The sequence below is a fragment of the Hippocampus guttulatus genome, chromosome 9, assembly GCF_054856545.1.
Source record: "Hippocampus guttulatus isolate MCC_2025c chromosome 9, RoL_Hgut_1.0, whole genome shotgun sequence".
In the NCBI taxonomy this organism is placed as follows: domain Eukaryota; kingdom Metazoa; phylum Chordata; class Actinopteri; order Syngnathiformes; family Syngnathidae; genus Hippocampus; species Hippocampus guttulatus.
In genome coordinates, this window is record NC_141269.1 from 21,212,489 (window position 1) to 21,236,278 (window position 23,790).

General features: G+C 42.2%; 2 protein-coding genes and 2 non-coding genes across 5 annotated transcripts in view; 3 read left to right on the plus strand and 1 right to left on the minus strand.

Moving 5' to 3' along the window:
• The window catches only part of LOC147200740 (E3 ubiquitin-protein ligase DTX4-like), a 28,538-nt gene extending 6,478 nt beyond the window's left edge, over positions 1-22,060 (minus strand). The window contains exons 1-4 of one of the 2 annotated variants that reach the window (XM_086119727.1): positions 21,508-22,060; positions 20,451-20,677; positions 15,871-16,085; positions 11,990-12,849 (exon numbers count right to left, since the gene is read on the minus strand). In XM_086119727.1, coding sequence (XP_085975853.1) covers positions 11,990-12,849; positions 15,871-16,085; positions 20,451-20,677; positions 21,508-21,536 — 1,331 coding nt within the window. In that variant the 5' untranslated portion in view covers positions 21,537-22,060. Of the gene's footprint in view, positions 1-11,989; positions 12,850-15,870; positions 16,086-20,450; positions 20,678-20,764; positions 21,252-21,507 lie in introns of those variants that run through there. The other variant, XM_086119728.1, reaches the window with a different exon arrangement.
• A 106-nt stretch (positions 22,061-22,166) lies between these two features.
• On the plus strand, positions 22,167-22,239 carry trnat-ugu (transfer RNA threonine (anticodon UGU)). The gene has a single exon. It is a non-coding gene; the product is annotated as a tRNA-Thr (tRNA).
• Positions 22,240-22,876: 637 nt separating this feature from the next.
• trnak-uuu (transfer RNA lysine (anticodon UUU)) lies at positions 22,877-22,949 on the plus strand. Its single transcript has one exon. It is a non-coding gene; the product is annotated as a tRNA-Lys (tRNA).
• Positions 22,950-23,315: 366 nt separating this feature from the next.
• LOC147200743 (ribosomal protein S6 kinase beta-2-like) overlaps positions 23,316-23,790 on the plus strand; it is a 36,958-nt gene continuing 36,483 nt past the window's right edge. The window contains exon 1 of the mRNA XM_086119750.1: positions 23,316-23,524. The gene's annotated coding sequence lies outside the window, so the exon portion shown is untranslated. The remainder of the gene's footprint in view (positions 23,525-23,790) is intronic.

Sequence of the window (23,790 nt, forward strand, 5' to 3'; positions counted from 1 at the left end):
CTGCAGCAAGATATATTTGCAACTTTTTATGTTTCTATAATTTATAGGTCGTGCATCTGGACGTGGTGGGATGAATCGATGTTGACAAACTGGATGGAAGCCAAAAACCATCTTCTCCACAGCTGCACTTTTTTTCATAGTTGAATTGTTTTGTTGTGTGCAAATAAATTATTTTGCTACAAAAACATTATTTGTAATGTTCTTTTGTAGGAGGAACACATTATTGAGGTATTTGAGCTACCACAAAAGCAAAAAATAGTGTAAAACTTGAAATGATGCTTGAAATGCATGCTTTTACAAAAAGCTCATTTTCTCTGGATTTCTGCAGAAAATCGGCCTTTTGCATAAAACTTAGCAGTTTTCTAATGCTGATTGCCAACGAACGGAGAAAGATAGAAACAAACTTTTTTTCTGCTGAAAGAAGAGAGTCTCACCTTTCTTTTGACAGGTTGCATGTATATATAGCCATAGAACAGAAAATTCTGTTGGCCTTGCAAATCAGTCGAAATTCAGTAAAATGTGAGGGATTGAGGGGGTTGGTCCGGTGAAAAGGGGTGGTATTCAATGAGTTAATAACACACCTTAACTTTTCTTTGCCTGTAACGCGACAGCATAACGGCAGTAAACGAGCACTCACATGGCCGGTTTAAAAAAATAAAAGGCGCCATTCCCTGCCGTAACACTCTGTCAACTATTCCTTCATTAGGCTTTCTACCAGCCATGCTTTTGTGTCAACTTTCAAGACAATGTCTTTCGGGAGGTTTTCTTTTGGCGTATGTAACCAGGTGAACAATACTATGACTGTTGTAGTGAATGCTGCCTCGTTTAATAAATGGGGCACTGCCACTTTAAAAGGAGCGTTGGATAATCTCGTAAGACTGGGACCACAAAGTGAAGGGACACGAACGCTGAGCTGATGTGTCTGCAATCGGCATTGTAACCCGGGTGATATTAACCCATTTTATCCCACTGGTCACATTTGTGAAGGACAACAAAGATTTAATTTACAGGGCTCTAAAATTTTTTATTACTGATTAGTTAAAAGGGCTACCAATGACACCTTGACTTTTAAATGTCTGGGAAAATTTTGGGATTAAATGGGTTAAGAGTAAAATATCGTCGTTTGGGAGTTGGAACGGTGTCGCATGGTGGGTCGTGTGAATAGCAGTGAAGGAGGGGAGATTACCGTATTTTCACGACTATAAGGCGCCATTAAAAGTCTCAAATTTTCTCCAAAATGGACAGGACGCCTTATGATGCGGAGCGTCTTGTCTATGCGCTGAGTTCCAAAACCTGACTGACAGCCGACACGCTGTTTATATAGAGAAAAGGCGGAAGTGACTGTGGACAGGCATGCGGCAAAGAAGTCGGCCAATCAGTGAAGGGTGGGCGTGTAAATATACATATATGGAGAGAAAGAGAGAGAAAAGGCAGACGTGAGTGACAGGCATGCGGGGAAGCAGGCCGCCAATGAGTGAAGGGTGGGCGTGTAAGTGGACGCTAAAGCGACGCTACAAGCAGGTACCAACACCTGTATAGAGTGTGGCTATGTGCATTGTTGCAAAACAACTTCGGTTTTGGTTTCTAAGAACCCCCGAAAATAAATTCTACAAAGAGACACGCCTACGAAGCTCAGTTCAAACTTCAAGCCATCGGTTATGCTTTTGGCATGCGTGCCCATCTCACAGCAGCGGTGAAAAACCAAGTCAAGCAAATGAACTCTGAGCTTGCCGTTATTACCGGAGGCTTGACTAAAGAACTCCAACCGCTGGACATCGGCATCAACCGGGCGTTCAAAGTAAAGTTGCGAGCGGCATGGGAACAATGAATGATCGATGGCAAACACAACTTTACAAAGAGTGAGAGGCAGCGCCGGGCGAGTTACGCCACAATTTGCGAATGGATTGTGGCTGCTTGGACGAACGTGTCTGCTTGCACTGTTGTTCGAGTTTTTGGCAAAGCCGGCATCATTTCTGTGGAGCCACATGGCAATGAGAGTGACTGACAACGAGAGGGAACACGGCGTTTTTGATGGATTACCGGTACTTGCACAATTGTTCAATTCTGATGCAGAGGATGAGGACTTTGATGGATTTCTGGGTGATGATTGATCGAAAAACGTGAGTACATTGTACGATGGCTAAATAAAATACAACGGAACTCCGTTTTGCTTCGTTGCCTTTTTAAAAACGTGTTTTTAGCTTGTATCTGTATGTCTTGGCATGCTACCGTATGCTACAAGCTAACGTGTTTTTAGCGTGCGCGCATGCATGCCGTATGTTTAAGCTGGCGTATGTTTTACCACTTTAAAATCGCGCCCAATAATACAGTGCGTTTTGTCTATGTGTAAAATACAGAAATAGCACCCATTAATGAGACTGCGCCCAACCATACGGTGCGTCGAATGGTCGTGAAAATACGGTAATTAGATAAGAATACGTTCATAATTTTCCGTACGAAAAAAACAAACATTTCTTTCATTAGATCATGCACATGTCATTTCTTAAGGGACATGTTAAATATCGCAATAATATCGATAATGCGATATTGTGTGGCGCCACTTGGCATCTTTGAGTATCATTTCAGTACCTTGATGCTGGGCTGGTTGTGCAAGTTTGGTCACGTGTGTTGGGGACTGCGATGTGCGTCACTGGGTATTCCGGCGCAAGAAGCTGCCGCCCCCCCCGACGCACCTGCTAATTTGGTAAGCGAAAGTCTGGCCTAAAAAACAGGCGCATCTCTATTTTCGGGCCGCGACAAGTCAAGAGGGTTTGTCATTTGGTAGACAAGCTATGCCTCACTCTGTGTTACTTCTGCGGTCAATCAACGATTTAGCGATGTTGCTGGATGTCATCCATTTCTTTTTTAAAAATGACACCAGCGTGGGATAATACTTTTGAATCACTCTTGCAATCAGTTCACTATGAAATCAGTTCATTCATGAATTTTGTTCATTACCATCTTAATAGTACTGCCCTGACTGCATGGCACAACTATATTCACCAACGGGCGGTCCCTCATTGCACTTGTCGCATGCGTGGCCAACTACATCATCCGCAAGGAGAGATCATGCAGTTTACGTGCCAAGTCATGCACGGACTACAGAGAGTCTATTTCTGTTTCATCAATGCCGAGCTGGCATGCACTCCGAACACGCTCATTTTAATGCAAATGAGGGAAGCCTATGATTGGCCAGGAAAACGCTGTTTCATCCTACGACAGGGCACAAAGGCGCAAACGCCCTGTTACACTCAAGTCTACCTGTGCAAAATCGAGCAAAATGCCAAAAGAAAGAAATCTCCACCCATGCACACAAAGCACTTGACTTGCACCGGGAATGACAGGAAGTACAAGGCAGTATTCACCTGGAATCGTGCCGAATAAACAGGGCCAGCAGGTTTGCTTAAAAAGAGTACATGTTCCTGAGTGTGTTTGCTCAAAGAGAAATGCCAGGGCACAAATCCCAAAGCTGCCACCAATGTAGGCCATTTATAAACATTCTTCGACAAGTCTAATATAGTTTCATTGAGACAGGAAAATGATGGAGGAATTCAGGCAAGCTCCTTTTATACCCAATCATTGCAACAAGCTGTTCCCAGTTAGCCTGGTCACCACTGGGATGTTCCAAGCAGGTGTTTGATGAGCATTCCTCACCTTTCTCAGTCTGTCGCGGCCATAACATTCTAAGTTGATGATTATTTGCTAAAGACAATACAGTTTATCAGTTTAAAAATTGTCTTTGTCATGCATTGAATGAATTATAGTTTGAACATGATTTGCAAATTATTTTAACTCTGTAATTCTGATTTTATTCATCACACCATCCCAACTTCATTGGAATTGGGCTTAGAACTGAGAGCAAAGATGGATAAACAGCGCTAAAAACATAATTCTCTACTGAACTCTGTGTGCACATTCACAGATGATTGCTCAAGACAACAATCGGATCGAAATAGGACTTCAGACCATTCACAGAGATTCTCCCAATCCTTTAAGAATAATATTAATAGCATTTATTAGATTTTCTAAAATGAAAAAAAATACAATAATCGGTAAATTGTCAAACGTCCATATCTAAATATAAATAACAGCAAAATGAAACGTTTGTTCCTTGGCCATGCTTTTTTGAGATCTGTTGACAACACGCAAAAATAAAGTGTGTCTTTAGATGTTTTGTAAGGGTAATTACAGCTGCAAAAAAAAAAAAAAAAAGAAAGCAACACTGAGTGAGAAGCACTACAGCAATGTAAAAAAAAAATCATCTTCTTGCTGTAGGGGGATGGGACAGAAAGGAGCTTGAGTCTCTTGACCTTTTGTCAAAACCCACATACTACCTCAGCTTTGTCTGTCACGCTCCCACAATCCCAATGCCCTACACTCTTCTTTATTCCCTCCGGCCCAGATGGACATCAGTTGGACTGACGGAGATGCCAGACAATAACACCCTACTGAACATCGCTCTCACACATGCACAAAGAGTCAACAGATTCTTTTGACTACATTTATGAGCTTTAACTCCACCTCTGCTCCTCTGATTTTGGATTCAAATATATATCAGTTTGAATACATACAAGTAATTTCATGTTTCATTTGAGAACTTAATTTTCCACCACACGGTACCAACAGAGCTTGTATGACATTTGTTTGTGGATCTTGCAGTCACGAGAGAAATTATATTCAAGTTCGAGGATAATTTATTTTATTTGCAAGACAAACAAAATGCCATCCATCCATCCATTTTCTATTCTGCTTATCTTGTTTAGGGTCGCAGAAAGCTGGAGTTTACAACCTGGACTGGTCGCCAGTCAATCAGAATGACAAACAATTCACACAATCACCAAGTGGGAACTGAACCCATGTTTGCACATATGTGCGGCGAGTGAACCACTACACTCAGTGACTCAAATGAAATAGTAAATGGTAAGGTGGACCAACAGGCAACTAGCTAACTATGGTTCAACGCTGGATTCTGAGCAAATGTGGTCGGAAATTAAAATCAAGGCACTTCTCAGAGGTATATTTGCAGCTAGTCTGCATGCATCAGAGTCCAAACAAAATAGTCCTTTCTCACACTCATTCATTGCTTTTGTTTGCTTCCCAGAATGATGAATTGCAGGGAAAGCACACATTCCTCACTTCATCTCCTGTGAGGACTGTCAATATTTACGCTTACTGCGGGAGAGAAAAGGGCAATGTGGCCATGAGCGCAATAAATGGTGTGTGAATGCAATATCTTTCTGTTCTGATTTGTATCATGTGATCTGTTTGAGTGTTTGTGGACTCGTTTCTTTGTTTTAAACCTCTCACCCCATCCACCCGTGAGCTGTGGTCTTGGGTGCTGTCTGAGATTAGTTCTAAGATGCACACGCACAAGCCCACATGGCTTCATATGTATATTCATCCCCTTTGCACAATTGTAAGGGAGGGGGGTGTAGACAATAGTGTCTACCCCATATATCAGAAAGACATCCTCATTATGATAATTCACAGAGCACCGCTCGGCCATTCCACCACACGACCCCCACCCCACTACATCCATGTGTCACCAAGACTGAAAAGCCAAGTGTGAAAGTAACGATTGTATAGCTCTAGCATTGAAAACGTCATTAAACGGATAAAAGCAGAGAAAAAAAACACAGATGAGTGAAAATTATAGCAGTGGGTGGCAGTAGATAAGACAATACAATGTAAAAAATAAAAAATCATAAGAATTCGTGGGACAAAACGGAGAGGGGGGGATGGAAGGGGAAAAAGTAGCAGAGACTCAGTATTGTGCTGCTAATGTGGCCCAGGCTTGTGTACTCCAACAAAGGTTACTGTGGAGACCAACAATGAGGCTTTGAGGGGCCCAGACTGCCGGGAAGTGAAGAGACAGGAGGAGGGAGAGAACCACAGGGTAAAGAAAGCAAAAGTTTCAAGGACAGGACTACACACACACACACACACACACACACACACACACACACACACACACACACACACACACACACACAACATTTCAAAACCATGTGGTTATATGGTTAAAATGATTATTAACACCAACCCTTTGTTATTTTAAAAACATTCTTTCTTTTGGAGTTTCTACTTCCCCTCCGGTGGAGTTTAAGATCAGGGGATGTCATTAATATTTGTCAACTGTGGGCTTGTGAAACCCTTTGAGGGTCTCTTGTGATTTAGGGCAAGACAAATCAATATGATTTGACTCTGTCCTTTTAATAATCTGTATTCAATACTATGACTGTGTTCACCTTTGTCCATTGTGCGCACACTTGCCTCCGTTAGCTTGGTGTTCAATCAACACGTGGGATTTTTCTCATAAAAACAAAGATGTACTGTGCGACATGACATCACTCACCACTAGACAAGACAAAAGTTGCAAACAGCAATTCTTCAGATGATTTTTGCTGCCTTTTTACAATTAAATAGTAGGATTCTTCCTATGCGTTTGCTATTTCAACACTGGCCTGTGTCTCAGGCCGGAGAAACCCTCACTTTTGAGGTCACGTGAGTCCAATCATTGATCAGAGAAGCAAATATAATGGGTGTGACAGATTTAATTATGTTTTCTATTTCTATGGTATTATCAATTTACTTGTTTTTCTTTTTCTTGTCAGATCCCAAAAACTCTGTTCAGTTCGATTAATATGCATTCTCAAAATCAGTTCTCTTTGGACTGTGTAGTTGTGATGCCATTTGCTCATACTTAGTTTGACTTTCCAGATCGTTCTATTTTCATGGTAAATTCATTTGCAAATGTTTTTTATGATGCACCAGAACTGTAACTTCATCCCGATGCTGGAAAAAAAGAACAATCTTAAGTATATATGAAAACATTGGTAAATTCTGTTCAACTCATGAAAACTGGAGTTTTTCAGCTGGGTGGTTTCTGTTCAGCATTGGTTAAAGCAGTGTTTTTCAAACCACCAGTGTGCCGCGAAATATTGTCATGTGTGCCGTGGGAAATTATACAATATGTATGCCTGTGCGGTCGATCGCCTGGAAGAGTAATCATGAAGTACTCTTCCATACCGGTAGGGAGCAGCAGCAGCTAGGAAATTGCCTTATGCTTCGAGACAAGCAAAGTTTCCGACGCGAGGCAATACAATGAAAGGTATCTTTTATTTAGATTTACGTTTATTGGAGATGCAACGGCACCAATGTTCCCTCTGAGCTACGAAACTGGTCGCACACACTCAGCGCACCAGAAAACTTACCCAGCGCAGTGAACGCACCGCAAATGAATTATATACGTTACTTTTTTCTGTATCAAATTGCTGTGTAATTCGTGAGTGAAAGGTGTCCAGCCAATCACACGATACGATGCAATGACGCCATGCAGCCAATCACGGCATTGACAGCACTTGCGCAAGTTCTCTCCTCCATAACAATAACAATGCAGCAGCGATAAGTGACGCTAATGCTAATCCTTTATCAAGGCGAAACGACCGGGCAGTGAACGTGATACGTTGACTCCCCCAAACCAAAATAAGTAGCAAAGCTTAAGGCTTAAGCTGGAAGCAAATTTTCCGATGGAAAAATACGGACTAAATAGAAGCTGAACTAACTCAAGCGACACATTCAGCAGAAAAGTTATTTGAATGATGTTGGAATTGTACAAAGACTCAAGATGGGAAAAGAGATTGGTACAATATTGCAGGAGAGCGCAAACGACTGGGAGAAAAAGAACCGGCTGTCACACAGAAAAAATCCGACCCTGAGAAGTGAAAGTTCTAATTGACTATATTTTACTTGCCATTAAAACGAATGCACCAAATATTGGATTGATGTTGATTTGATTCCTATTCAATGTGTCATAATATTGCGGGGTAGGACTAGATACGTTTTTTACTTCTTCCTACTCCCTTGAACATAATAATTGTGTTGAATGATGTCTTTCCTTTTTACTATTTTACTTACCTTACTTTCTGTCAAATTATTACTGTATATGTTTTATGTTCAATAAACAAACGAAACGAAATATTGCGTTAATTTTCAATGTTTAAAAAAACGCTTATAGTTACAATATAACAATTGTTTAAATAAGCTTTTTTCACATTTTCAGGTAGTGGTGTGCCGCGGGATTTTATTGATGTAAGAAATGTGCCTTGGTTCGAAAAAGACATTTGATGGTGTTTCACAGAGACGTGGACCTAAGTTATTGCGACTTCGACTAGAGTTGAGTGGAACCACTGTTTTGATGACTTGTAACTTGACAAAAACTAAAAAGCTTGACACCTGACTTGAAATTTGAAGTTCTCATTTAGCGCATAGCCACTCCCTCCCCATGACGTCTTAATACGTCAATCACGTTTTTTCATGGGGGAGGGTGCAAGAGAGTCTGATGCAACTTCTCACTAAAGGATTAGGCTTGACGGCAATGTTAAATAGCAAAAACATGGCCATCGGGTGGCAGTGGTGCGAAAATCCACCAGGATTATGCCGCAGAAGTAGTAGAAAGGGCGTATAGTGGAGGAGGGGCGTATGTGGATAGTGGATTGGAACATTAGCAACTAGCAACGATGGAGAAAAGGAAACAATTAACTAAAAATGATTGTTTTTTTTCGGTATAAAAGCGTCCTCGAAACAAAACAACAAAGGAGATGGTGTTTGTGTGGAAGAGAAAATGACGCTTCGGTCACGTAATCGAAAGCGGCACCCGTCAAACGAACGTCGGCCTGCACAAACATGGCGTGCTACACGCAGCCCGCATAGCTCACGCCGAGTTTCGAGTTCATCTGATGAAGATGAACATGCTCCACGTCAGCGATCATCGCTTGGCAGAGCATTTTGTGCCTCCCGATGCCCCACATCGCCCACAAATCGTCTCCCCGGCGACTTCCAGCGATGACGGCAAAGAGGCTGCATTGCTTCGCATGGCCGACGCCGGGCACACGTCAGCGATTCGCTGGAATCGTCTCGTAATGACGACGGCGAAAACGATGAATTGGAGAGCGATTTGGATCCCGATATGTCGGACAAATACGTGCCTTCGGACATAACGGAAAGCAGCTGAGAGTCCTCGCCAGAGCCGCTGGAACGAGGATGTAAGTGCTGACTAGCTTGCAAGTTCCCATTCAAAACTTCATCACTTCTTATGCCTCATCAGTCACTTTTATGCACCGCGACATTCCCCGCTATACTCTAAAGTTGCCAGTAACACTAATCATTTATATACGGTTGATGAGTCTCGTAGATGTGGATGAAAATATGCGCCGTAAATGTGCTGACTTGCGTGTCGCCATAGGTTTTAAAAAAACTAAACAAAAAAAAACAGGACACATTTGGTCCGCTCAGCTCTGCTAAAACCTAACCTAATTAATTCTGCCTAACCTAATTCATATTCCATTCCATTTCATTTCAAATTGGATGCTGAGCAACGTGGAATGAATGGTGTAAATAAATAAATAGCAGTGTGCGAGCATGTATGTGTGTGTGAGAGATGTTGAAATGTAAGTGGAAAGCAACAATAAAGAAATAGAAAAATAAAAGTGTGGTAATTGTACATACTTCTATAAATTACAGATTGTCCAACCAGAAGCCAAAAGATGACGACTCCTTGCTTTGGTGGTGGAAAGAAAGGTAAATAAAATTATTGTACCTCACTTTGCAGCAAGATATATTTGCAACTTTTTATGTTTCTATAATTTATAGGTCGTGCATCTGGACGTGGTGGAATGAATCGATGTGGTGACAAACTGGATGGAAGCCAAAAACCATCCTCTCCACTGCTGCACTTTCGTTCATTGTTCAATTTGCACTTTTGTTCATAGTTCAATAGTTTTGTTGTGTGCAAATAAATTATTTTGCTACAAAAACATTATTTGTAATGTTCTTTCGTAGGAGGAACACATTATTGAGGTATTTGAGCTGTCACAAAAGCAAAAAATAGTGTAAAACTTGAAATGATGCTTTTACAAAAAGCTCATTTTCTCTGGATTTCTGCAGAAAATCGGCCTTCTCCATAAAACTTAGCAGTTTTCTAATGCTGATTGCCAACCAACGGAGAAAGATAGAAACAAACTTTTTTTTCTGCTCAAAGAAGAGAGTCTCACCTTTCTTTTGACAGGTTGCATGTATATACAGCCATAGAACAGAAAATTCTGTGGGCCTGGCAAATCAGTCAAAATTCAGTAAAATGTGAGGGATTGAGGGGGAAAAGGGGTGATATTCAAAGAGTAAAAGACTTGGGGCTCTATTTTGTCTATTATGTCCAGCACATTTCTAGCATAATGTGCAGACCAGCATACCTGTGTGCGTGGATAGATTTTCCTTTCTTTTGGTATTTTGGAAAATGTGCACAAAGTGAAATGGACCTTTTGCACCCTTATGGGTATCAACATAGCGGACTAGCTTTGCAGCTCCTCTCATTCACTTTCAATTCAGCATGTGAGAGGGGCACAGACTTGGACATCGCAGAAGCAAAAACTGACTTGCTGAAGTCCAGGCAGAAGATCGAAGTGTACAAAGTACCTTAAAAGGAATTGCAAGCAGACCTTCACGTCTGGATGATGTAAAGTTGACCAAGGCGATCACAGATCACCGCTACAGATTAGGCACTCTGAGACTGCCTTCCAACCCGATCGTTCGTGTCCGTTTGAGTCATTCAATATTATGTGGACTTTCTTAGTTTCTCTTATGTATTCATAGTTACTCTAGAACCAAGCAAAAATACATTTTATCCAAATACAATAGCTAGAATAACTGATGGCGGGAGCATGTTGTGTTTGCACGCTGTAGTAGGAGCCCTGTGGAAATGTGACCAGTTTTTGTGAACCTGTTAGAGGAATCTATGAGCAAAATTGTATCATGTTTAAAGTTTCATTTAATTTGGGCACATCTAAACGATTGGGTGCGTATCCAGCACCCCCAAATGCCTGTACACAAAGGTGCCGGCCACCTGGCCGGAGGGCTGTTGAAGTCCACAATTAGCACGTCAATGCAGGTGGGCGATCACAGGGGAGAGAGCGAAACTCGGTCACAAAAGGGGAATGAATAATTCGGGAACAGCGGTTGAACAACAAAAGACGAGTTGAGAACACCCGTCGCGCCCAGGCGACATTGGCCATCCGCAAAGTCTGCAACATGTTAATTCGATGTAGACCAGACAGAAAAGGCGCCAACGTACTGGTGGTTCAATGTTTAAAAAACAGGTAACCAATCACTACCGAGGGGCATGCAAATATCGGGGGCAGTGTTTTTCTTGTATTTTGTATTTGTTACAATAAAATGTCGAACTCGCGAAGGGCGGGACTCTGAGTGTGATCGCGGAGCAACTAAACCGTCCTTCGCTCTCAGAGATCCGCTCCCGCCGATATTGAAGACAATTTTCCTGTGTGCCGAGTCATTTCTTTAACTTTGTCCAAGAAAATCTCTGAGAGAATCTGTCCATGTTCAAGGCTGAAAACCAGCGGAGGCAAGAGCGTTTGTGGTCGCAGGACCTAAACTTTGAAATGAGCTCCCTCTGAACATAAAATCGTAACAACTATTCCTATGTGCGCCTTTGTTGTTTGAAGTGGTTACAGACCAAAGAGTAGAGAATCAAAGTCTCCTTTCACCAGTGGTTAGAGAAGTCATCCTCACAGCATGCATGATGCCACACATGTTGTGAAAGCGCTATATAAAAAAAGATGTGTTGTGTTTGCGCTGCGTCATCTATTGAGTGTTATAAGTCACTCTCAAAAATGTTTATTTGCGCTGGCATTTAACACGAGCTGAGCTGGACATTTGTATCTTTTTGTCTCTAATTGTTATTTTTTTCTCTCTTGTTATGTATTTTTATTATGTTATCTTTAATATGTGCAGCACTTTGGGCAGTGTTTATTGTATTTTAAATGTGCTATATAAATAAATTTGACCTTGACCTATGAAAGCACGTTTTAAGCAGATACGGCAAGTGCAAAGATGAGGACTTTTGTTATTTAGATCCGACAAACTTTTCAGTTAAACTCGAGTTCAAGATTCCTGAGTTGAAATATACACCTTCACTTACCCCGACGCAATTAGTGCTCTCGACTGGGCCATGGCAATCCTTTGCAACGCTGGTCTACTCAGTCCAGCTAAGCTTGATCTCTGTGGTAGAGGGGCATGGCAAACTTTGGATGCGGACGATGGCGCACGTTGTGGCTTCATTACTGCTGGAGATGGAGATGGCACAGGGGACGGGGGCGTGGTCACCGTGTTAGCCGGGGTAATTAATGTGGCAGTTGGCACTGATTCGTTGGCTGAAGATGAAGACTGTTTGGCTGGAACAGGCGGAGGATTCACAGTCATATTGGATGATGGTGGCTGAGGGGGCGGCAGTGACGGAGGAGGAGGCCTGGAAGATGAGGAAATACCGAGCATGGAAGTCCCTGTTGTGAGCACAGCTAGAGACTGAGCAAAGAGCTGGGCGTTCCTTCTTGGAGATGCGGTGTTTTTAGAGATGGCAAGGCCATGTGGTAGCGTTTGATAGGTGTTGCCATTGGACTTCAAGTGCTGTCCACGCCCCAGTGTGGCTGATTTGGGTGGATTCAAGGGTTTTGAGGCAGTGAGTGCTGAAGCCTTGGGCCGCTGTATGGTTAGTGAGCGTCCTGGTCCTCCAGTGTTGGTTTTGACACTAAAGACAAGCATGCACTGCTGGCAGGAGCAAGGTTGGCCCAGTCCAGTCGTCATTATGGCCCCATTCGGGTAGACAGAGCTTCCAGTTCCCATGCTGGCCCCTGATACCCCAACACCTAGCAGGGCACCTGTCAATCCCCCTCCTACACCTCCACTTCCTCCTTTTGGCAATGGAAGAGGCCCAGACACCAGTGGATAGGGCGTGTCAGCACGTCGCTGAATCCTTCGGCACCTTTGGCTCTGTCTATTCACCTATAGTACACAGGAAAAAAATGTTCTGTCAATTTTTGTTTTTGTAAATTTTCTGGACGAACTCCTCCAACACACATTGCAATACTCCTGCCATGCCTTGTTCGATTTTACTACTCTTCAGTGCCCCTTCTTTTACTGCAGTATTTAACGAACATCTGTTATGTCACGAGTATAACAAATAAACTCATTTTTAATTTTAGCTCTTCAGATTTCACAGAGCAGAGGTGTTAAAACAAACTCGGATTAAAAATATATATATTCTCAGCACAGTGGTACCTCTACTTACGACCGTCTCTTCATACAAAATGTTCAAGTTACGAAACGTCTCAACAGGAAAATATTGCCTCTTGTTACGAAAGAAATTTCAAGATACGAAAAGTGAAAATGCAGTGTGGGCTGAACTCGCAGCTCAGAGTTTCTTGAACGCAACATACTTATAGCTGCTCTGCCATTGGCTATTACCGAGCACCTTCCTGGCAACCCATTGGCTAAGAGGGATCTCGTATGTATCTATGTGTGTAAATAGATAAATATGTGTCGATGCAGCGTCCTCGTCATTCGTCCCTCGGGCCATGAGATGTTCGGATAGTTTTATGTCAATGTGAATCACCCAGAAAAAGTGATCACTACTTGGCCGATCGCTCACTATGCTGATATTTGGCTTGGGCATTTTCGAAGGATTGTTAAAAACCAACAAAAGCAAATGTCCTTGGATCAGTTCTTTACAAAACTCCTGGCAAAAACCACTTCTGAGAGAGAATGTGAACTAATGAGAGCAAAAAAAAAAAATGATGAAGGCACAGTTAAAAGTTAAATGACCATCATTGTTATTCTTCTTTGTTTTTTTATGTAATGCACAACTCTCATTTATTGTGCAATAATCTAATTGTAACATGTATTTAGAGATGGCAAGGCCATGTGGTAGCGTTTGATAGGTGTTGCCATTGGACTTCAAGTGCTGTCCACGCCCCAGTGTGGCTGATTTGGGTGGATTCAAGGGTTTTGAGGCAGTGAGTGCTGAGGCCTTGGGCCGCTGTATGGTTAGTGAGCGTCCTTTTGAGCGTTGTTTTTTTTATGCATTACATAAAAAAACAACGCTCTTTTTTTTTTCTGCTTGGCTCTCGACGAAGGCGGACGCTTTTTGCACAGCTCCCCTGCCCTCCCACCTTTTTTCCCTGCTCGCCACTTAGTCTTTTGTGCAGTCTTTGTCTAACTTTTTTTCCCTAGCCTCCTACCGTGTTTTCATCCGAAGAACTAACCATGGAATTAGTTGGCTGGTCTCTCGATGTAATTGACAAATTTTTTTCGACGAAAAGAGCGGGCAGTGGGGAGCCTGCTTGCCCTCCGGGGACACTTGCTGCCGGATACGCCCTGGATCCATGGAGAAAGTGGAAACCGGTGTGCCTGACAGTACTGTCCGTGGAGGATGTGGAAGACATCTACATTATTGGCCTTTTGATAACAGGTATGCTGCTGTTTGGTGTTGGCAGCTTGCTGTTCTATCGCAAAATTCAACCGACGGGAGCGGCTCTATTGGAAGTGAAGAAGCTGCCGGTCACTCTGGATGGCTTGGCGCGAATGTCTAACACTCAGACTCAAGCGGTGACTGAGCTCAAATGCAATATTGTTGCGGTTTTGGAGCGACTCCGCGCGATCGATAATACCATGGAGACGTTGGAATCCACGCTGCGGAAAGAATTTTCGGATCAGAATGATTGGCGCCAGTGAGGAGATACAGACCAAGGACTCAAGGCTGTCTGGAATTGTTGGCGGCCGTCTCTCCAAAACAAACAACGCTATCTGGCCTTTCCCCTGAATGGAAATACGCATGGAGTCTAGGGCCCCCACCACCACCACCCCTCCTTCTCGGCCATGGACTGATAAGCCGGGACTGTCTTCATGATGAGCAGACCTCGACGAAGCAGCTATGACCTGTACACGCATACACATACACAACTGGACAACCACATGCGCATACACATCCTTGTTATCACCGTCTTCATTGCTCCGATTCTTTTTCCCCCCGTGACGTGGTTCGATAATGCGGAGCGCAACGGTGACCGTGCAGCTGGTCATTTTTGGCCGCGTCGCGGTTACCCTACCCTACCCCCCCGGCCCCTTCCCATTCATCCCCCCCTTATACATGTTATGTCTTGTGACTTGTTGTAACTGTCTAATGCTTATTCATGTGCTAGGGTCTTTTTTATCCTGGACTTAAATTATCATCGGAAGAGGATAGTTCGAGCGTGGGTTTTTTTCCCCCTCTCCCTACCCAGCGTTTTTCCTTTCTGAATTCTGATTGTAATTTCCCCATTGCGGGACAAATAAAGGATATCTTATCTTATTTGTTACATATCTGAATGCATTTTTACAATTTAGAAAACATTTATGTCTGAATTTTGGATGTCTTGGAACGGATTAGGGAATTTACATGGAAAATGCGTCTCTACTTACAAAAAGGTCTACTTAAGAAATTTCTTCCAGAAGCAATTAATTTCATAAATAGAGGTACCACTGTACTGTCTTTTTCCTTAGATTGCTAATAATAGAGTCTTTCTCCAGTCAGCAGAGGGAAATTCTTGAGTTACTGTACAAAGTAATGTTTCTCCATGGTCAGCAGAAGGCATCTCCACTTATTAAAATCAAAAGTGCTTCATTTTTTTTGCTCTATTGGAGTGCATTAGGTAAGCCGTTAAACACCTATTTAGAAAATAGGCATTGAAGTGCACCTTATGGTCGGAAAAATATAGATTTTCACTATTTGTGAGCTGTCCCTGTCCCTGTACCCCACAAGTAGCGGGGTTCCACTGTGTCTTATTGATGTATGTAAAGAGCCGGAGTTGAATAGAACAAATTCAGATGAAAATCCAGACATTTGGGAATTTTCATTTTTTCATTACATTTCCACTCACACTGCCCAAATGGTTCGGGAAAAAGGGAGGTGGACACAACTGGCCCAGGGCATCAAGTAAGTAAAACGTTTGCAACTTAGGTATGTTTGAAAAAAAAAATCAATCACACCTGTGTCATGTTCTGAAAATCAATGAGGTAGCAGAAGCCGAGGGTTGTCAGGTCAAGGCAGGGCTGCTGGCGGCTATGAGCATTGTCGATGGCTATCGCCACCTCAATGTCATACGGTGTCCAAGAACCTGCATCATTTTCCCACTCCCACTGCCAGCCTTGTCCTGGGGCTGAGGCCGGGTCATAAAAACTCCTCCTCACTGGACGGATAGTTCCTAAGATCAAAAGAGAAAAAAGAAGTAAATGTGAGGATATGAGCTTGTTTCAAAATGTGCTGAGTACAAGTGAATATTTTTGTATACATTTGTGCATATTCTGCAGCCAATATTTTTGTTGCACACCACAAAAACAGATAACACACAAGTGTTTCCTGTCTTATTTCAGCACTCCTCGGTCCCCAAAGTTTGTTCCGTGAACTGGAAGGTTTTCTCAGGTCAGCCCATTATCGACAATCTCAACTGTCTCAGATTTACAGTGTGGTACAGGGAAGGAGCATCAAGGTGCCTTCACCGACTAGCTATTCACCGAGTAGCTATAACCAAAGAACCACCGATGTGCCCTTTGCAGAAGTTTCATTGTTGCCATTGACATATACAAATGGCCATGTACCAACCGGACTGTAAGCGAAGCAGGAAATTCTTTAAATCAAGCTCATTTACATTATTTCCTATGGATTTTTTTAAAATAGCACATCCTGTGTTTTTATCATTTTCGATTGTTTTTGTTTAAATATTCCTATTTTACAGAATATTCATTTTATCAAGTGCAGTATTCAATTCAATGCAGTATTACAATGGCTCAGGTTGAGAAACTGAAAAGGTCAGAAAATGAAAGTCTTTGGATTCTACACGTTTTACAACTTCAACATAATAGGACATTACAAAATAGTTGTTTGTGTTATTTCTAATGCCACAATTCTAGTATAATTCTGTCTTGCTTTTTTTGTTTGTTAATGGCATGACGGTCACCAACATATAAGGGATGGGATAATTGATACACCGATGCTCCAAAATGCAGAGATAAATGATTCAGAACTTATGAATCCAACCATCTTTCTAGCAGTAGACTGAAATTTAAAAAAACATCTCCCACCTGGCAATTTGGAAAACGGGCAATTTGGTTGGAAGGCTTCAACTGGCACTCAAAGCGATTGTTGAGAGTTCAAATTAAGTATGTGTCATGTAGTGTCACACAGAACCATAAGCGTTATTTCTTTGTGCTACCTCTCTTAACCACCACCGTAATTGGGAATTTTGATCATACTAGATCTGGGGTATTTCTTTCCCAGCTATGGACATATCGGAATCTAAAACCGTCAAACAATTCCCTCAATTGCATCTCACAGCACAAAATCCAACGCACATATGAGAAAAGGGTACCGAGTGTCTTTTTTGACTGCTTGTTTGCAAATATGTACCATATATACAGGGTCGGTGGCTAATTTGGTGAAAATAAAATTTTGAAAAGAAAGAGAATGTAAAGCAAATCGAGGCAGGTGGAAAGAGACTGGCCATCTGGATTTTATTGTTTTAAACACATTTTGCACATCAGTGACGGTGGGAAAATACAATACAGTATTTGTGAGGTGCTTTCATTTACACATTGTTCAGTAGGTTCTGTTGGTGTGTCATAGTGGTTAACAATCTTGTACTATTCATATTAACCCATTACAGAGATCATTCTCCAAATGGCACCATTTTAGAAAAAGCATTAAAATCTATGTATTATGATCCATGTGTTTGGTTAGACTGTATATTTGGTGTGATTATGTCTCGCTTTCTTGTGGTTCATGTCTTATCCTGTTCTTTGGATCTATTGTTTTCACCTGTTCTCATCAAACCGTTTCTTTGCGTCTTCCAATTAGCTCGCTAAGGCACTTATATTTTGTCCAGGTGTTTTTATTTCCTATTAGTGTTCATCTAACACTGGCAAATTGTCGGTACTGGGGCGGATTTACACTTGGTCTGGCCATAGTCATTTGCATACGTCACCAAATCATCAACCTAAACAACTGCTGCAATGTATTTCAACGACTGGCGTTCTTCATCACAAGAGTAATATCACTGGTGTTGGGACATACCTCTAACCTTTAAGAAAACAATCCTCAGTCGACAGCTGTTACATCTAGTCTACGCGCATGCAATTTCTGAAGCCAGCTCAGATGAGCGTAAATAAGGGTACCATATTTTCCGCACTAAAAGGCGATCTGGATTATGAGGCGCACCTTCAACGAATGGCCTATTTTGTCTTTTTTTTTCATCATATATTGCACGCACTGGACTATAAGGCGCAATCTACAATGCAGCCACTAGATGGAGCTACAAGTACGTCTTTGTCTGTCTCCGTGCCTTCTCTTCTTCCACTGGACTCGAGAGGCGTTCATGACCGCCTCCAAAAAATGTAAATTAACGATTACTTCAATGAAACTACGAAAATTGAAAATACAGTAATGCATCAAAACAGAAAATCACAAAATAAATTCTATAGCCCCTCCCAACAGAATTTATTTTGGCATTTCCTTAAGCATAGCTGCAACAGAACGATTAGATGTCAGTAAATTGGAGGAGACGTGACTGTCTCAGAAGTGTTTATTTATTCCTTTGTTGTGTACTGTACAGTGAAACTCCTCTATAACAAAACTTACATGGGCAAAATTACCTCCTAGTGTGAAAAAATCTGAACGCATTAACACCATTCCCATTCTCCTGCCCCCCATACAACGAAAAAAAACCCTGTTGTGTTATACGAAATATTTTTCTCTACTCTTGCCTCGCGACGAGATTCAATACAACGAAGTCTAATCCAACAGTGACCTCTACTGCTGCATTTGGAAACGGCAACAGCAACCACCACACTGGTTTACACATGCGCAGTAGTCCAGGAAGTATTTGTTATTGTTAGTTTCAGACGCAGCAAGAACATTGCATTGCTAAAATGGGTACAAAACGGACCTTTGGATGTCAAGCAGCTAAGACAAGAAGAGCTCCAACGCTGGAAGAGAGGGTAAAAGTGATCAAAATGAAAGACAGAGGAAGCAAAATAAAAGACTATCCAAGAAATTGATGTAAGTGAAAGTGAATGCTGATCGTAAATTTCGCAATTTCTTTCCCTTTTTTTCTTTCTACACTGACTATATGAAGTGTCAAATAAGTGTATGCTCATACTTATGCACTATTGGAATAAAAATAAAGAGTACACATACGTTTGTGTGTGCGTGTACACATTCATTTGTGTGTGGGTGTGTGTTTACATCTGAGGTCAAATTTGTGAATAGTGAAAAAAACAGTGAAAAACGCCCTGTTGTGAAGATGTTCTTGCTGCAAACATGATTTCGTTGTAGAGGAGTTTCACTGTATTCACAATCGAGGAAATCACAAAATAAATTCTGTAGTGGAGCTATAGAATTTATTTTGTGATTTCCTCACTTGATTTTCTGTTTTGATGCATTATTTTCAATTTTCGTAGTTTCATTGAAGCAATCGTTAATTTACGTTTTTCGGAGGCGGTCATGAACACCTCTCGAGTCGAATGGAAGAAGGCACAGAGACGGACAAAGACATTCCTGTATTTGTTGAGACTGTGAAAACCATTAATAAAGTGTGTGTTTTAAAAAAACAACACCACAGCTCTCCTTTTTTCGGAGGTGCAACAAAAACGTATTTAATAAAGCAGCGACACAGTTCACTGAACCAACAGCAAGTTATAACATTGTACGCATGTCTCCAATCTTGGGTCGACATATTACCGTAATGACCATACACAAGGCGCACCGGATTTTAAGGTGCGCCGTGAGCTTTTAAGAAAATGAAAGACTTTTCGGTGTGCCTTATTGTGCGGAGAATATGGTATATTCACACCAGAAAAGCAGAACAAACGCGGATTTAATTTTTTTTTTTGGGGTGCTGTTCATATTCATCCTGCACTTTTGGCAAATGAACTCTGCATATTTGTGCCCTTATCAGAGCTCAAATAAAACCGAGTGTCAAGAGCAGCTCATTTTAATGTAGGTTTCGCGGCATTGTTTCTCATTTTGGAACAGCGTCCGCGAATGTGTACATTAAGCTAAAGGAGACAATGTGCTCTGCATGCCATGACCCACAACATGATGGCAGCAGCATGTCTACAGAGAAGACAGTGGATCAGGTATGAATATCTTGAATAACTTTCACTGTGGGCCATTTCTTCCCATAATGCCTGCCTACGGTAGCTTGTTAAGCCCAAAATGGCCCATATATCATGCAGCTGGTTCAGATGGACTCTGGTTTGTATTCACACCTGAAGCAAACCGTACAGAATCTGTTTGAAAGCAGACCGAAGCCATCTCAAAAAGCTGGTCTTGGTCCAGTTGTTTATTCTGCACCAGGATTCGTTTGTGTGTACACACCTGCATTAAAGGTTCAAACCAGCGTAGGAAACAAACCATGGTTCGTTTCTAGTGGACTAAAAACGGTGCTAGTGTGAATACACACTGAGACAGCCAGTGTCCAATTGCGAAAAATTCTGTGCTCTGAGCACACAGAACAAAGATGACATGCTTTGTGGCATAAACCTTGAGCCTACACATTAACATGGAGCCTTACCTGTATCTTGTCTGAACTGGTGCATGGATTGGAGATCAATGATGTACGGAGAGAGGCGACTCTCCACCTGGCCGAGGACCACACTCCCCCCACGGATATCTCCACTCCGAATGGCCGCCTCTATTTGATGGGAGACGGCCGGGCTGTAGGGCCGCCACCGACCGTGCTCGTTCAGCCATTCCCAAACCACCACAGCAGAGGCCACGAGCATGTTGTTACTGTTGGCCCTGCGAAGGAATGATCAATTTCGATCAACTGACTGACATAATTAGCATATATAATCACAATAACAAGACGAGGTGATGTAAGCTTACATGAATCCACTGCAGAGCTAATGCCTAGAGAAAGAGAAGAATTCCTCTACAAATAGCCAAATTCCTCGCATGGCCACACAGCGAGGAAAATCGCAGTAGCCTAGTGTAGCGAGTTGATGCTACACCGCCGTAATGATTTCGGTGAACCGGTAACAAAGAAAACACGAACAAAGAACCGCACTCACGAAAAGGCGTATTTTGCTACCAACCCCTACAGACACGCCGTGTTATCTCTGAGGAGTCGTTGACTCAAAGCGAAGGCCTTTAAACATAATGTGGTAATCAGTCCTGTACATAGGAGTGTGTTGATGCGGGATAAGGCATTAAAATGGGGCAGCGTTTTGGCTGTTTTTCGCCGTAGAAGAAAACACGTACTACATTTTCCTCATTCAAATCCGATAGGATGTATGTGGAGGCTGCTAAAGTGTTTTCCCCCTGTTTGGGCGTAGCTGTCGAAAAAAGTACGAGCTTCCCACCAAAACGGAGATTCAGTAGTAACGTCTCTCCTTCCCGGGTGCAACCTGGATCCAAGAACAGGTTCCACGGGTCTTCTCCCCCGGTAGTTTGCAACGTTTGCGTTGGTAAATAACTTAGAAATTGGACATGTTGCATTCCCTCCCAAACTGTTTTTTTAAAAATAATGTCTTAAAACATCAGCTTTAACGCGTAATAACTCGACGGCAAACTCAAGTTTTATTGCATTTTCTGCTTTTTAATGATTTCAGCCGCTTGGCCCGACTCACCTGCTGATGGGATCTCCCGGGTCCACCATCCAAAATTCGGATGCAACCCTGTATCGACGCACAGCTTTTCATGAGGCAACTTCGCTCGTGTGTGCCCCTGCCTCCACCGTTGCTCCCTTCGCTTCCACAAGGGCTCGAACAAAAGCAAACACGTCCCTTTGGGTGTAAAAACAACTGGTGTCCATGTAGGAATACAATCCAATAGTGATCCAGTAGAAAAGGCGAACATTAATCATCATCACGAAATGGAATCACTCGTCCTTCATGTTTGCTCCCGTGCCCAGCTTTTCACTGCAGTGTGCAAACCCAAATGTGAGTAAGGTGAAAACTGGCCGGCACTGCACGCCCCCACTGCCAATCATCAACTAAGGCACAATTCGAAGCAAAAGAATTGAGCAGGTTGTTTGGTCAGCTTTCATGTTGGCTCTGTCAAATTTTCTCTATATTAGCCTTAGGTTTGCATTTTAGCAACAGGATATCAGTTCCACAACACAAACAATTTGGTCTCTTAGTACAAAGGACGAAAGGCCAGTGTCAGGGATGTGGAAAGTCGACGTTCTGTGCCGCCTCTGGTGGAAGCCACAGTATGGTACAATTCTCCCCAAATGCTCGGAGATAATACTTTAAGAAAGAATTTGTCACCCTTTATTCTTACCGATGGCTCCATAGCTCAGGGGTTAGAGCACTGGTCTTGTAAACCAGGGGTCGCGAGTTCAAATCTCGCTGGGGCCTGCAAATTTTCTTTTCAGTGCTTTTTTTTGGTAAGAACTCAAGTCCAAACACAACGTGTCAAACAGTTACATTTCATAAATTATTCTATTTGACTCTGACTCCTCATGTTGATCCCCCTCTTTCGAATGGCCTCCGACTGGACGTTCGGCAAGCCCCTTCGCTGCCCATTTTAAAACTCGTCTTAAAACTAATTTATTCTTACTCATTATTCTTTGGTTCTTGACAACATAAGACTTGATTTTTAGATTGACTATTTTTGTCCTTTCTATTGTCTTTTTATTTTTTATTTTTGTTGTTGTGATTGAATTATTTTTGCTATATGCACAGCACTTTGTATCCAGCGGTGGTTGTTTTAAAATGCTCTACAAATGCAGTCAAGTAGACCGTCAAAACTATGAGTAGAGCATAGTTTTGACGGTCGGCTCCCTTTTGAATTACAGTACTTGTAGTTGCAGCTCTTCAGAACAAAGCGTCGATTGTCTTAAATACAAAGCAAATACTTTATCGCCTGAGCAAGTGAAACGCTATTTCTCGATGAAGGCAACATTGTAAAACGTGCAATACTAAGCAAGCCACCTTTAGCTAGCCCGTGAGCATTTTACAACATTTCAAATTATTACGTGACATGATTAGCAGAGCCCGGATAGCTCAGTCGGTAGAGCATCAGACTTTTAATCTGAGGGTCCAGGGTTCAAGTCCCTGTTCGGGCGTATTTTTTTTTTTGCTGAACGTTAACCCAAGAGTAAACTCACTTTTACCTTTTTGCCTTTTATTTTACAGGTTTTCACGAATAGGTTCTTTGTCAGATTTCGAAAACCACAACAACACATTTTGCATAGGTTATCAAAATTCAAGGTTTTATGCTTACTTGGCAAACAGATGAAAACGGAATATAAATCAATCAGGTCCCTTCATTTTACAATACTGTATTCCGACATAACCTCACTTTCAATACTCAACAATAGATATACGTACAGTATAAGGCAGTACGCCGCACGTACTTCTCTCCTGACGTTGACGTAATGGTTTGCTGTCTGCCAATAAACAAAAAGGAAAAGAGAAGCCCGATGACGTCTGCAATGACGCCGGAATAACAACACCAGGAAGCCTGCACGAGGGGAGCTAGAGTCCCGACTGGAGTAAACACAACTGAGGAGGAGCTGTCTACATTAAAGAAGGACGAAATAATCAGAAACACTTTATTTTAGTCTAAAAGTAATCTGATTTATACGTTGCAGCTGTATAGAGTGAGGTACCAAATCCCCGGATGAAAGAGTGCTATCAGGTGAGCTAGTTAACTTATCATTTTCATGCAGTGCGCTAAGCTATTTGTCAACACAACTGTCATCCTTAGTGACGATCGCAAACAAGTCAGACGTTCGTCGCGGGTAAGAAATTGTCACTCAACAAGCTTTTAGTTCACTGGAGAGCCGCACTTACTTAAGAAGGACTGTGTGTACCTCACGTGTTTTGGTTGCCACATTGCTCGTGACCTTCTTCAACCATATTTTCTTGACGAAGCGTTGAAGCACACCATCGGGGTGCGTTTCA